The 14,547-nt window shown below is 39.2% G+C and overlaps 2 protein-coding genes across 2 annotated transcripts in view; both read left to right on the top strand.

Annotated features, from left to right (window-relative positions):
• Nucleotides 1-1,100, top strand: part of LOC103457697 (uncharacterized) — an 8,937-nt gene extending 7,837 nt beyond the window's left edge. Inside the window, exon 3 of the mRNA XM_008398029.1 lies at nt 296-1,100. Coding sequence (XP_008396251.1) covers nt 296-845 — 550 coding nt within the window. The 3' untranslated portion in view covers nt 846-1,100. The remainder of the gene's footprint in view (nt 1-295) is intronic.
• A 472-nt stretch (nt 1,101-1,572) lies between these two features.
• On the top strand, nt 1,573-14,031 carry adcy3b (adenylate cyclase 3b). Its single transcript, XM_008398024.2, has 20 exons — nt 1,573-2,308; nt 2,618-2,767; nt 3,719-3,858; nt 3,969-4,080; nt 5,488-5,615; nt 5,833-5,991; nt 6,066-6,225; nt 6,360-6,467; nt 6,664-6,740; nt 6,873-7,031; nt 7,153-7,240; nt 7,383-7,499; nt 9,177-9,448; nt 9,571-9,652; nt 9,753-9,911; nt 10,502-10,648; nt 11,562-11,678; nt 11,763-11,889; nt 11,969-12,093; nt 12,445-14,031. The coding sequence occupies exons 1-20, from the start codon at nt 1,631-1,633 to the stop codon at nt 12,625-12,627; spliced, it is 3,288 nt and encodes a 1,095-aa protein (XP_008396246.1). The 5' UTR covers nt 1,573-1,630; the 3' UTR covers nt 12,628-14,031.
• Nucleotides 14,032-14,547: the final 516 nt, after the last annotated feature.

Below are 14,547 nucleotides of genomic sequence, written 5' to 3'. Positions count from 1 at the left end.
GGGGGGGGAATGGGATTTTTCTGTTAGTTTCAGTTAGGTTTTGTGTATTTTCCCCTTAGTGTGTTGTATGTGGCCTGATCAGCCAGTATTTAAGTTTCCCCTTTTGTCTGTGTTAGTTAGGTCTGTTTGTTTGAGTTATTATGAGTTGATGTCTGTTACTTTGACCTCTTTTATGGGCCCAATTTTTGTCATTTTTTCTATTATTTACCCAAGTGTTGTTTGGGTTAAATAAAAAACAATTATTTTTGACTTAAAACTGGTGCCTGGCTGTTCCTTTACTGCTCGGTCCATCACAAGCTCTGAGAGCTGTTGTACTTTGGAGCCCTGCTCTAGGACTGAGAAGCTGCTCCGGAGCAGCTTTAGGAGCAACTACTGCTGCAGGAGTGTCACTGGGTGCTGCGAGTGTTTCAGCAAAGCAAACATTTGGGTCTAGGAATTCAACATTGGTACTTTTAGGTTCCGTTATCTTGGGTGTACTTGTAGCCCTCGAGGTTCCAGGACTGACATCAACACAGCTGACAACCTCTGAGCTGATGACAGTGGCAATCACTGCAGTAGGGGCATTCATCTTGGGTGCTCCAAAGAGTCCGTTCCACACTGAGGTGAAGCTACAGCAGGGGCTTCTCACAGGGACGGAGCTAATTAAAGGAATCGGCATGGAGACGGTCACCGCAGCAGCGGCGCCTATTGGAGCCGGGGCTCTGGGGGCCGCAGCTTTAGGCACGGCAGCTCTGGGGACGCTGGGGACCGTAGGAGTTCTGGTGGCTATAGCGTTGGCTTTGGGAAGCGCTCTCAGTGGTATGCTAGGAAAATCACCATCAACAACCAACACACACAGAGACTGAATGACGACTGCGTTTACATCTGTTTCTACGACTGGAATCAAATTCCAGCATTTTGCTGCTGCTGTTATTTTTCCAACAAAGAGGAATAATATTTTTTTTGTTTTGTATAGATATTTAGTATTTGTGTGTCATAAGAACCATATAGTTTTGTCCACCAGTAAACATTGGTATTTGTGTCCTTTTCAGGACTTAAATAATTTTTTGTAAAATGATGGAGAATTAATAAAAACACTTTTTTTTTGTCATATGACTTAATGAGACTCCCTCTTCTGTCTTTTTCTCACTTCTGCGCACATCACATTTCCCAAGACATGACTGTGAGATTTTAGTGTCATCTTAACAACAGTAACAGAGGATTAGCTGTTTACCAGTGGGAGATGTTGGGGGTGGGAGGTAACAGAGGACTTATCAGAGCACAGAAGAACATCAGAGAAGTGATTCTGTTTTTTAGACACAACTGTGTGATGCCGTTTACCTGTTCTGAACATGCATTACTTTCAAAAGGGTAGCTGCACATGGCTCCTTTCTACTGCAAATTCAACAGGATTTGGATACTTCAGGTCATATTTTCACTATACTATAAAGTTTTAGTTTGAGAAGAACAAGAATGAGCAAATGATCCTAAATGTCATAAAAGGTAAGAACCTTTCATGATGCATTTATATTCACCCAGGGACTGATTTTAATTTTTTTTAATACATTTGATTGAAACTTTGGCGTCTTTTCAGAGGATTTTGCCATACATTTGGGAATACCATCGGAGAAACCAAATGGAGTACCTTTAAATGAGCAGCATGTCTGTGGACCGTGTCAATACAACAAACACAGAGCAGTCCACCGAGTGCTCTGCAGAGTATTCAGGACCGGCTCCCAGTGATCCGAGCCGTACCCGGGATGTGGCTGTCCTCCAGTCCGGCTGCTGCCGCTGCCTGCCCCGGTCAGTGCGACTTACCTTTACCCCCGAGTCGTTGGAGAGGCTTTACCAGAACTACTTTCGTCGGCAGAGAGAAGAGAACCTGCTGGTCTTGGTGTTATTTGCAGCCCTCTTCAACAGCTTCATTATCATTATGTGTGCGGTGGTGTACACCGAGGACAAACTGGCCATGTTGGTGGTCGCCGCTGTGGGGCTGGCAGCAGATGTAGTTCTCTACCTGCTCTGCTGGTTCCAAAAACTGCCTACATCCCCTGTGGCACGAGGAGCAGTGCCATATGTGCTGTGGCTGATGGTCACCATCCATGTCTTGTGTTACATGGGACTGAACTACGAGCGATTCTCTGATGCAAGCGACTCTGTGGGCTGGCAGGCTTTCTTCAGCTTCTCCAGCTTTCTGACCTTACCGCTGAATCTGCTGCCCCTCGTCCTCCTCGCAGCGCTCTCCGGTGGGATACACACCCTGACACTGGGGGTCACTGTGGCTCAAAGGTTTGGGGATAACCTTCAGGGGCCCATGCTGATGAGACAGGTAAAGAAATGCAGGTGTCACCAAAGGTCACAGTCGAACTGTGGCAAGAGAGAAGTAAAATTTCACAACAATTTAGATGTTGCATGACTCTGTGTTTATTTGTTATTTATAATATTTCATTGATCAAAATTGCAATACACCCTGGTACACATTCTGCATTTATTATTCATCAACAATAGATATGACTCTCACATTTAGGAGTCCATCAGTATTCAGCTGAAAGCAGCAAATTATCATATTATTACAGACAAAGTGTGGAGAGCACCTAACTACAGGAAGAAAAAGATGACATTTCCTCTTTTTCTTCAGCTGCTGGCCAATGTGATGCTGTACCTGTGTGCAGCCATGGTGGGCGTGATGTCATTTTACATGGCCGACAGGAAGTACAGAACAGCGTTTTTGGAAGCTCGTCAGTCTCTGCAGGTTAAACTGACTCTGGAGGACCAGAGCACCCAGCAGGTAACGTGACTCAGGAGAACAATGTGACTTTCACTCATCTCTTCAGGAAACCTAAACTAACCTAGCCACTGCCTTCCCTCCTAATCGTAACCTATCGTTCATCCAAATATTGTGACCTTAACCGACATGCAGTGTAATTGTTAACGTCATAGAGACATTCTTTATGCATTTTTCCATGAACCTGCACCCAAATAGATCAGATAATGGCAGAACGCCCTGTGCTCCTTAATTGCCCGGTGTTTTCCTCTGCTGCTGGCTAATAGGTTGATTAGACAGGCCGTTGTTTTCATCAGTGGATCGGTCATCAGGGACTTGTGAAAATAATGTCATCTTAGCTGTTGGGCAATAAATGCAGATATGGTTTGTGTCTCTTGGGCAACATACCATATAAGCTGATTAGCTTATCAAATATTTATTTTAATTCAGCTTTACAATTTTACATTTAGTGTTGCGTTTTGTTTCTGTTGCATCTACTTATGTAGAAATGTCAAAGCATGTTTATATGTTAGAATGGCCTAGTCAGAATCCAGTGAATACAAGTGCTTATCACACTTCAATTTTTTTTTATTTGTAAAATGATTTGAAAACCATGTGTTATATTTCCTCTTCCACTTAACAACTGTGCAATACGTTGTGCTGTTTTGTTGGTCTGTAACATCAAATCTCAATAAAACTCTTGAATGTTGAAATCTGTGAAGCAAATTGAAAAACATTTAAACTTTAAAACAGCTGTCTTCCTTGTAGCTTAAAAAAAATAGAGCGTTGCAAACTAAATCCTAAATAACATGTTTAGTGATTTAAAAAAAAAAGAGAGAAGAAATATGTCAACCTGACCAGAATATTTTCAGAACCACTGATTAATAGCTTTACATGTTGGGCCCTCAGAAGTCTTTTTCTGTTTCACGTTAATTGAACACGCACACCTTTCCCTTCCCCTCCACCCCCATGTAGGAGGAACTGTTGCTCTCCATCCTGCCGAAGCATATTGCAGACGAGATGCTGCAGGGCATGAAGAACCAGGCCAATCAAAACGAGGTCCAGCAGCAGCAGCAGTTCAACACCATGTACATGTACCGCCATGAAAACGTCAGGTCTGGCTCACAAAATCAACTTTAATGCTACCCAAGAGTTGTGATTTTTGTAAATGAAAGATGTTTGCTGGAGGTCATGTTGTTTCTCTGTATATGCCTTTTTGTTTCAGTATACTGTTTGCAGACATCGTGGGCTTCACCCAGTTATCCTCAGCCTGTAGTGCACAAGAGCTGGTGAAGCTGCTCAACGAACTGTTTGCCCGCTTCGATAAACTGGCCTCAGTGAGTATCGGCAATGAGTGAATTACCTTAATCATGTTTCGTTTAGTGCTGTAAACAGTTATTGGCACCCTACTGCCTATGTTTTAAAAGAATCTTTGTATGCAGTAGAACAATCTTAACCTTCAAACAGTAACAAAAAATTCTGTCTTTGCACTGTTACATTTAGAAAAACAATCACCTGTTGCAAAATCATTGTTATCACTAGTAATGCTTTTAAAATAAATGCAACTGAAGTATTTTTAAGGTGTCCTTTTTATTTAGCAGTCTGACTTCTGCTTTCCCAAGCTGAAAATTTCATATGATTCTGCTAGCCACAAAGAGAGTCACCAATTCTCAGTCTTTAATGGAGATGTTATTGTCTCGATTTGGAAATTGAAAATTAAGCAAATAATCAAACTAATATAAAACTAATATTCACACAAGCATATTTGCAAGCAGACAAATGTGCAGCCAGAAAGTAAAACAACATCCTCTGAAGTGCATGACTTCTGTGCATAATACTGCCCAGTGTCTTACTAGCGTAACCAGGTTTTAGAAGATACCATAGTAAAGAATATACAGTTATAACAGATTCACATAAACTGTCTAGATATCTTGATCACGAAACAGTAGAACTCAAAATCTGTTGCTTTAATTTTTGTTTTTGGATGGGGTTTTTTTACTTTTATTACGAAGGACTGATTTTTCCTGTATTTTGACAGGCCTTGTTTCCAGTACTTTCAACCTTGCGCAACAGCTAAAAAAGAGTGATCAGTAAGAATACTTGTGCCTTTGTTCTGAGATCTTTGTTTATAGATATGCTTGAAGTTATTGAAATTGTTGGCGACAAGGTTATTTTTTTCTTTGTCTTCTTTTATGTTTCTGTTGATATTTTGTCTTGACAAAATGTTAAGATAACCATTAAATGCTATCAATGTCAACCGGTTTATGGAAGGCATGTCAAAAAATAAAGCATTTTTGGTCAACAAAATCATACTTTCTTCTTCCCCATCTTGTGTCCAGACTGAAATCCTATTAAAAACCTGTAAAATTTGCCTAAAATAGGCATCCTTGATCTTTTTATAGCAGGCTTGCCAATGGCTGAATAAAAACCCAACACACAGTCAACAGAGTACAGTCATTGAAAGGTTACATTTTGAAAATGTCAGTGTGTTATTTTTGTAGCTGCAGTTTTTTGATCAGAATAGAATGTACTGTTGTACACTCATTTTAATTTTTAATTGGTTGTGCATTCTCAATAGATTTATCTACACAAAAAAATCTACAAAACCCACTGAAACCTCTATGAATTTGCACAAACCTAAGACGCCAAGTTTAATCAGAGTCCCTGTGTTGATAATTGTTTCTTAATGTCCAATCTCTTTTTATAGAGACTTTTGCTAATTAAATGTTTTTGCTGTTTCGCAGCAACATCACCAACTGAGAATTAAGATTCTTGGAGACTGTTACTACTGCATCTGTGGTCTGCCAGACTTCAGGGAAGACCATGCTGTTTGCTCTATTATGATGGGCCTTTCAATGGTGGAGGCTATTTCGTAAGTAGTGCTTCCTTTGAAAAATAGTGTAAAGTGAAAAAGAAAATAGTTCTCTGCTTCCCTGATATGGAGATAATGCAAAAATGATCTCATATAACAGGGGGAAATTTGCCAGCAAATAATGAGGTGCAGAGTTCTGCTCTCAATATCAGAGTATTGGAGTATGGTGGGAACAGTCAAATGGGTGTAGAAAATAATTCTTCCTCTATTTCAACAGGTACGTGCGCGAAAAGACAAAAACCGACGTGGACATGCGCGTGGGTGTTCACACAGGCACTGTGCTCGGCGGCGTCCTCGGTCAGAAGCGCTGGCAGTTTGATGTTTGGTCAACAGATGTCACTGTGGCCAATAAGATGGAGTCTGGAGGAATCCCTGGGTAGGAAAATAAAACTAAGGTCTTACGCCTAGCAGTTAACTCCTTGTGTCTTAAAACATTTATACGCTGCACAGGAGAGTGCACATTTCCCAGAGCACTAAGGACAGTCTGCATGGGGAATTCGAGGTAGAGGCTGGAAATGGGGGAGAGAGGTGCGAGTACCTGCTTGAGAAAGGAATTGACACTTACCTGGTTCTCAAACCCAAACAGGAAGCAAATGGACTCAATGGAACCGTAAGTTATTTTTTAGCTTAAAAGAACATTGATGCTGGCCTGTAGTAAAGATGAAAATAAACAAAAATGGGTTTTAATGTCACATATAAATATCCCTTTTTTAAATTTTTTTATTTATTTTTTTTTTACCTCAGACACCTGGGGCACTGACCAGCAGAATTTCAGATCAGGTGATCAATACAACGATAACCAATGGGAACACAGTCTCCCCTCAGTCAATGCTGACTAGCCCTAAACAGGAGGTAGATAAAATTGTATGTCTGTTTTTTGTTGTCTACAAAAAACAGACATTAAACTTGGCATTAAGGTTGCGTTCAACCTTAATGCCAAGGTTGAACGCAACCTTGGCATTAAAATAAAATAATAAATAAAATCTATGAGGTAGCTTGATAACCTTACATGCACATTTTATTTCTGATTTGTTGCAAACAATCTCAGAGAAATAAAATGGCTGACGAACAAGCAATCAATAGACGACTCCAGCAGGAACTTCTGGACAGAGAATCTCAGCAAATGTAAGATGCGTCATCAATTATTTTGTGAACTTTTAAAGCAAACATGTGGCATGTTTGTCCTCCCTATGTGGATGCCATTTTTTATACATTCTCTCCCAGTATCCGATGTTGAGTTGTGTTGTTTTGAAACAGAATGAAGGATCAAATCAACCCCGTTTCACTGCGCTTTGTGGATGGAAAGCTGGAGGAGCACTACTCCTCAGAGAAGGAGAAGAGAAGTGGCGCGGCCTTCAGCTGCTGTGTCATTGTGCTCTTTTTCATCACAGCAATGGAAGTGTTTATTGACCCGCTGTGAGTTGGTGTTTAGTCGCTGAATGTTGTTGCAAGTAACTAATTCTCCATTTATTTGGAACTGATGAGCACTCATTACCTTTTGTAGTGATTTGAATTGTTTTGTGCGTTCTTTACCCAGGTTGGTCGTCAACTACGTGACTCTCGCTGTTGGCCAGCTGTTGTTGCTTATTCTCACAGTTTGCTCCCTAGCTGCAATCTTTCCTAGGGTGAGAAATTGAGTATTAATCTATTCATCATTCTTAACCACAAGCCTGATTTTTTTTTCTTTTTTTTACTGTAAACACAGAAAATTCCCTTTTCAATTTTTCCATTTCTTGATTTGTGTTATTTATGGTTTGCTTTTTACAGATGTTCTCTAAGAGGTTGGTTTCCTTCTCAATGTGGATCGACCGCACACGGTGGGCTCGGAACACGTGGGCGATGGCAGCCATATTTGTTCTAACCATGGCCGTAATAGCCGATATGGTAAGACCGAAGGACATCTTGACAAAAGCAGAATCTCTGTGGATGCTGACTGTTGCAATCAAAGGAATGAATCCATTTTTATGTTGTACACTTTTATCTCCATTTATTCAGAACTGAAAAATGTCGCCATTCCAAACGGTTGTGTTGTCTGTGTGTGTGTTGATTTCCATTAGTGAGTTTCCACTTTCCCATCATCAGGTTATCACTGCCTGCTACACTTTTCACTGCATGCTCCCACCGGAGTCCATTAGCTGTCTGTCTCGCTGCCTGCTGCCTAATTTGTCACAGCCTCACAGGGAAACCTGCTACACACACTGCTGAGTTTTGTCACGTAGATGCAAGAATGAACCTTCATTTTTGTGTCTTGGTGGACAGGCATGGATGACAGTCCATCTTCAAAACGTGCAACTATGTGTATGTAATGTTGCAACTTGATTTAGAATTTGCTATGGGGCTATACCAGGTATTGTGGCCTAAACACTACCATATAAACCCTATACTTTACAAATTGGGGCAAAAAAGGTTTAAGGGTTGAATGTATTTTTCAATGACTTCTCAGAAGCAGGACAACCCAATGGAAAGTGCAATGGAAGACATGAATGTATACACAGATTTGATCTTTTTGCCAAAAAAAAAAAAAAAAAGAGATATTTATAACATTTATCTAATCGAGTTATTCCCATTTAGATCAGGACAGCTGGGCAAGAGGACAGCAACAAAAATACATTACATTTAGCAACAAAAGATGAAGAATATTAAGAATTGTTTGTATTAAAATCATTTTCACACAAATGAGGTGGATTCCAACAGTTTCACAGTAGCTAAATTTGTTATTTAGTTCATACATTTGATGCCAGAAACCTAAATACTTTCTCATCTAGTTAAGTTGTTGCATTACTGACATAATCGCAGATTGTAAGTTTCACATTTATTTGTTAAAAGGTATGTCACCTCAACAGGGATAACACCCAAAATGGCTTTGCATGTAAACACATACCAGTTGACTAAGGTCTAGGGAGGTAATTACCTTTTCCGCAGGGGAAGGAAATAAGCTCATTATCCCATAACTACTTGTGGTGAAATTATGTCCCAAGTAAAACTTACTTGAGTTTCTTCTATAGTTTTTTTTTTTTTTCAGCTAGATGTTTGAATTGGGGGTTGCACAGTGGCGCAGTTGGTAGAGCTGTTTCCTTGCAGCAAGAAGGTTCTGGGTTCGATTCCCAGCCCCGGTCTTTCTGCATGGAGTTTGCATGTTCTCCCTGTGCAAGTGTGGGTTTTCTCCGGGTACTCCGGTTTCCTCCCACAGTCCAAAAACATGACTGTCAAGTTAATTGGCCTCTCCAAATTGCCCCTAGCTGCGACAGACTGGCAACCTGTCCAGGGTGACTCCTGCCTCTCGCCCGGCACACCAGCTGGAGATAGGCACCAGCAAACCTCCTGACCCCACTGAGGGACAAGGGTGAAAGAAAATGGATGGATGGATGTTTTAATTGTTTTTTTATATATTTAATGTCTTTCTGACATTAAAGGTATAAGTATAAGTAATTTTAGTTTGTAACGTAAAGAATATAAACTAATTAGTGTCAGACGATTTAATGCTTTTCAGTAAATTTTTTTATATGAATTAACACCCGTTACTCCTGTTGTCAATGTTCTCTGTATCTTTGATTTTTCCAGCTAAGTTGTGTCCCACCTTCACTGAGGCTCTTTAACAGTACCTTTGGCCCGATGCTGGAGTCTCTTGGCGACCGAGGCTGTGCGGAAAATCCAAAGTATTACAGCTTCATGGCTGCGATGTCACTCATCGCAACCGCCATGTTGGTTCAGGTCAGCCACCTGATCAAACTGGGCCTCATGGTGTTAGTTGTCACAGCAACAGGAGCAGTAAATATCTACAGCTGGAGTGACATATACGACTTGTATGATTTTATACAGTTTGCCACCTACAGGTAAGGAAGAGGGGAATATTGATGCAAGACTCTTTTTTTGCCTGTTCCTGCATGTTGCTATGGATTTTTAGTGGGGTGTGCACGTGTCATTTCTAATGTTGTCCCTCTCCATGTATTTTCAGAACACACATAGTGCCATCAAAATATCTCATGACAATGATGATTATCGTCATGATGATAAGCTTTTACTTCTTTGCTCGCCATGTGAGTAAAACTAGGGGATGACTTAACAACACTTTCACTGCTGATTTCAAAAATATTCTTGTTTTATGATTTCCCTTCTTCCAAACTTGCATTTGTGTAGCTGGAGCGTCAGTCCAGGAAGCTGTTCTTGTGGAAGATCGGGGTTCATGACCAGAAGGAGCGGGTGTTCGAGATGAGGCGCTGGAATGAGGCACTGGTGACCAACATGCTGCCAGAGCATGTGGCCAAACACTTTCTGGGCACTAAAATGAGAGACGAGGTACAAATAAAGCCAAGTCAAGTCCAACTTTATTTCCAAAGCACATTTAAAACAACAGTATAACAAAATAGTTGATCAAAGTGCTGCTCAAGGTGTAACTCATCACTAGCCTAGCAATGAAATAAACAAAAAGTGAAATAAAATGAATAACTTTTATTCCACAGAAAAAGCTACACAGAATATGTGGTGAAGATTACAAGGTTCCTTGCAAATGAATGTGTGCAAGAATCTAATGAATCAATGGCATGATAGATCTGAGTTGGTTTGCTTACAACAAAACTAGCAGATCAGTTTAATAGAAATAAATTAAAGTAATTTTTTTTATGCATGCATCCTGCAGTGCATCCAATCCATTTGGGAATATAACATGTTTGTTTTTACCTACATTGTGTTTTTCTTTGCCATTCTTTTAAAATGCAATCAATGTGTTATAAAACACCTTAGATCCTATTACTATGCAATCCATTGCATTTCAGTGCCATCTTGTGGTTTGTTCTATAATTACATATATAATCTTCTGAAATGCAAAAAATATGCATCGTCATAAAAGTCAGCACAAGCTACTTTAATGTAATTATTTTTTGTTGCAGGAGCTGTACAGTCAGTCTTACGATGAAATTGGTGTGATGTTTGCCTCCATTCCAAACTTTTCTGATTTCTACACTGAAGAGGGCATCAACAACGGAGGCATCGAGTGTCTCAGGATCCTCAATGAGATCATTTCAGATTTTGACAGTGTGAGTTGTGGTGTCCTATCATAATGGACATGAATGATTTATTTGCATTTTTTTTTTCAAAGGGTGCAGTGATTAAACAGTAAAAAAGTTTTTACTTGCAGAGGTTTGAATTTACAGTGGATTTCTACTCATTTCACATAGGGTCAAAACTGTACATGCAGCCCCACTAAAGCTTGCTAAAATGTGTTTTATAAAGTTCAAGAGAAACCATATACCTTTTAGCAATGAAAAAAAAGTCCTGGCAAATTTTTTGCACAGGTTTTTGACAATCACATATTAGAAATACAGACTAAAATGCTCCTATTTAACTCCATAATCTCTTTAGCCACAATGAAAAGGCTTTGTGGATAAATAGTAGAGTCAAATCACATCAAAATTATATGCAGATTGTCAAGCAATCTGGTGGTATCATCATGACAAGGGTTTAGTTTGCTGTCAGTGGTACTGGTGCATTTAACATGTTTTTTAGTAATATAAAATAATGAAATTAGAGGACCTTTAAACTATACAATCTCACCTTATATCAACCAATAACTGGATAAAACTTGGACACAACTGAGTGTTGAGCAGGACAATAATACCACATTTGGCTTAATGTCAGTCAATAACATTAAGCTTATTGACTGACCCCGGACCTCAACCACATGGAATATTTATGGATCATGCTTAAGCAACAAGTCCATGCCATGAAGCCAAACAATTCAAATGACCTCTACCGTTTATGCTAAGAAGAGAGGTCACATGAATGTAACCATGTGATCAGAGAACTATATTAAAAATGTTTTTTGTACCCTGCAACAATGCAATGATAAAGGGGAATAGTCACGGATAGAGTAACAGATGGATGGATAGATTGATTGTTATTTCTGTAACACCTAAATTATGAATAGCAAATACCTCTTTTGCTCACCAGTTATTGGACCGAGATGAGTTCAGGTGTATCACAAAGATCAAGACGATAGGAAGCACATACATGGCTGCCTCTGGACTAACGCCCGAAAGCAACACCAATGGATATGGCAGCCGTAAGGTGTGATCCTGTCTTGTTTTTATCTACATACTCCAATTTGTGCCACACAAAGTGACAACAAAGTTGCATTCCGTTGTTTGACAGCCAGAAGACCAGTCGCTCATTGAACGCTGGCAGCACCTGTCTGAGCTGGCAGATTTTGCCCTGGCCATGAAGGTCACTCTTGATAACCTCAACAAGCAATCCTTTAACAACTTCATGCTACGGATCGGTCAGTGAACCTAAAAGAATGTGCCTCTCTTTTTGAGTTTTTGCACATTTTTACGATCTTTTCATGTCGATTCCTTCAGGTTTGAATAAAGGAGCTGTTCTGGCTGGAGTAATTGGAGCCCGTAAACCTCACTACGACATCTGGGGTAACACAGTCAATGTGGCCAGTAGAATGGAGTCAACTGGAGTGATGGGCAACATCCAGGTAGCTCAAACATGGACAGGCATCTTTCAATGTCGAATGGGACAATTGATCTTCAAATTACCTTTACCACCCACCATTTCCCTAACCTTAAACCATCATTTCTAAATGTCAAATATTAACAATCCTAACCGTAAAGCTAAAGCTAAACCCTTAAATATTTCTTTATGTATGGGTGATCACAAGCTAAATATCATTTTGAAGGAAAAGCTTATAAGGATTTTTCTGGTTTTATAAACTCCCCCAATTATGCATAGTGACAACTGAATAAACCAATGCAACATTCTGTAAGTTTGAAAGTTTTAGGTTTTCAGAATAGCATTCATGTAAATATCTGTCCTGTTTTGCCATCAGGTGGTGGAGGACTGCTATGACATCCTGAAGGAATACGGCTTCCGCTTCATTCGAAGAGGGCCCATATTTGTCAAGGGAAAAGGAGAGCTGCTTACCTTTTTCATGAAAGGGAAAAACAAGTCTAGCTGCAAAGCAGGTCCGAGAACAACTGCTCTCCCGCACCAAGTGAATGACCTTTCCTGACTTTTTTCACCTGAATATTTCAATTTACATGCAAACAGATTTAAGGGCAATGGTAGCTTTGCTCCACTTTTCTTGTACAGAGTTGTTTTTCAACATATTTTTCTAAACTCTGCCACTTATGTTAGCAGCAAAAAGGTACGCAAACCAATAAATTCAAACACCACTGCAAAATAATCATGACTATTAGAAAACTGCATTACATTTTTTGCAAAGTCATGCAATAGGTCCCACTCTGATGGCATCAGAACAAACAAACCTGTGGTCTTTTCTAAATAGTGCCAAGAAACATAGGTGACATTCTCAAATAACAGAAACACTTTTACATTTTCTTTTGTGTAAATGTAGCATGTAGAATCCGTTTGGTAACATCATTTGTTGCAGTCATGAATTTCTTCTTCAGGTGAACACAGAGCTTGCCTTACTCTCACCAATGACATAAATGACTCATTAACTTTTTATTTGTTGATATTAAGGAGCATGATGTCATCATACTCCACATTTAAGCCTATAGCCTTAAAACACAAGGATATCTAAGAATGCTGCAAGAGTTGGAATGTAAATCTGTGTTTATAATTCCATTGATGTATGTAACAAACATGTAACATACTTTGTTTTATCTTGTGGCTAATTACATTACATTTACACTATTAATAAATTATATTTAGTCTTTGCGTTTCAAATTATTTTACAGTGTTTTGAATGTTTGGAATGTGCCAATTTAAGTGACATTCTAGTCAATCAAAACTAATTATTAAACTTGAGTAATTGCTTTGTTTTTCTGAAATTATTCATATTTAGAGCTTTTTTTTTTTTCTTTAAAACTGGAATGTTCAGAACCAAAACCCCATTCCAGTGCCAAAACATACAAAAAAACAAACAAACAAAAAAAATTGGCAGTTGAGGCAATAAATATACAAATAGTGACTCCTCCAGACTGTTTCAAACCAAACCTGTTACCTGATACCGACTCACATCTACCTGTACCATGGAAAGTTAGGGATCTTCACGATGCTGGAGCTGCCTGCGCTTTTTTATTTTATTTTTTATTTTTTTACAACGTAACCAAGGCATAATGTTTAAACTCCACAGAGTCTGTGTAGCAGGGCAACAGTCTTCATCTCATCTAAACTATACTTGCTCACCCACTGTATTCAAAATAGAGAACGTAAAAGGTTAAGTGTCAGAGTCATGGCAAGGATTAAAACCCTAGCAGATGGCTAACTGAGTTTGGTTAAATGAGCTTAACATCTCATATTGTAGTTGTAAGAGTAGCCTGCACAATTAATATAGTAGGAACTGAATCCCAAATATCATCTAAAGCGGAAAAGTTGATTGTATCTTCCATGCAGATTTGTATTAGTTTCTCAGCATAATTTGCCATAAATAAAGGAGATTATGACTTTTTCATGATGGTTGTGAGATAAGAAACAGCAGCCTTGTTGGTGACCAATTTGTCTGCCACATTGTAGAGATGGGCCTGAAGAAAGTGTCTAAGCTGGTAACATCGGAAAAAGAGTCTGTGGGAAAGTGTACATCTGCTGAATGATGCATCTATGTTCTGTATAACCTCCAGGTCAAAATTGATTGATTTAACTTGTTTAAACTCGGATAATAACTGAGTGGAAGAATTTCTGATGTGTTGACATTTGCTTAGCCAATCAGTAGTTCATTGATCAAGCACTGTTTCTCTATTGATCAAAGGTTTATTTAAAAAGTAAAAGTGGGATGACTGCTATTCCTTCAGAATATCATGTTAATGTGTGATTCTAGTAATTAAGTTAGGCATTTGCACACTAGTATTATAAGTATCATTTTGTTGGTACTGGCTAATGAATATAAAAGACACATTAAAGAAAGATGCAAACTGCAAAGAAACTGTCTGCATAGAATAGCTTTTGGAGTTATATTTCATAATTTCTC

The sequence above is a fragment of the Poecilia reticulata genome, linkage group LG21, assembly GCF_000633615.1.
Source record: "Poecilia reticulata strain Guanapo linkage group LG21, Guppy_female_1.0+MT, whole genome shotgun sequence".
Lineage (NCBI taxonomy): Eukaryota > Metazoa > Chordata > Actinopteri > Cyprinodontiformes > Poeciliidae > Poecilia > Poecilia reticulata.
Note: the sequence above shows the minus strand (reverse complement) of the source record. Positions and strands in the feature narration are given on the sequence as shown.

What these genes read in the sequence shown, in the direction of transcription:
- adcy3b (XM_008398024.2), top strand. Translation starts at nt 1,631, where the DNA reads ATGAGCAGCATGTCTGTGGACCGTGTCAATACAACAAACACAGAGCAG. An exon ending in TGACTAGCCCTAAACAGGAG is followed by an intron (nt 6,468 to 6,663) that starts GTAGATAAAATT and finishes AAACAATCTCAG; the next exon opens with AGAAATAAAATGGCTGACGA. An exon ending in TGGCCGTAATAGCCGATATG is followed by an intron (nt 7,500 to 9,176) that starts GTAAGACCGAAG and finishes TGATTTTTCCAG; the next exon opens with CTAAGTTGTGTCCCACCTTC.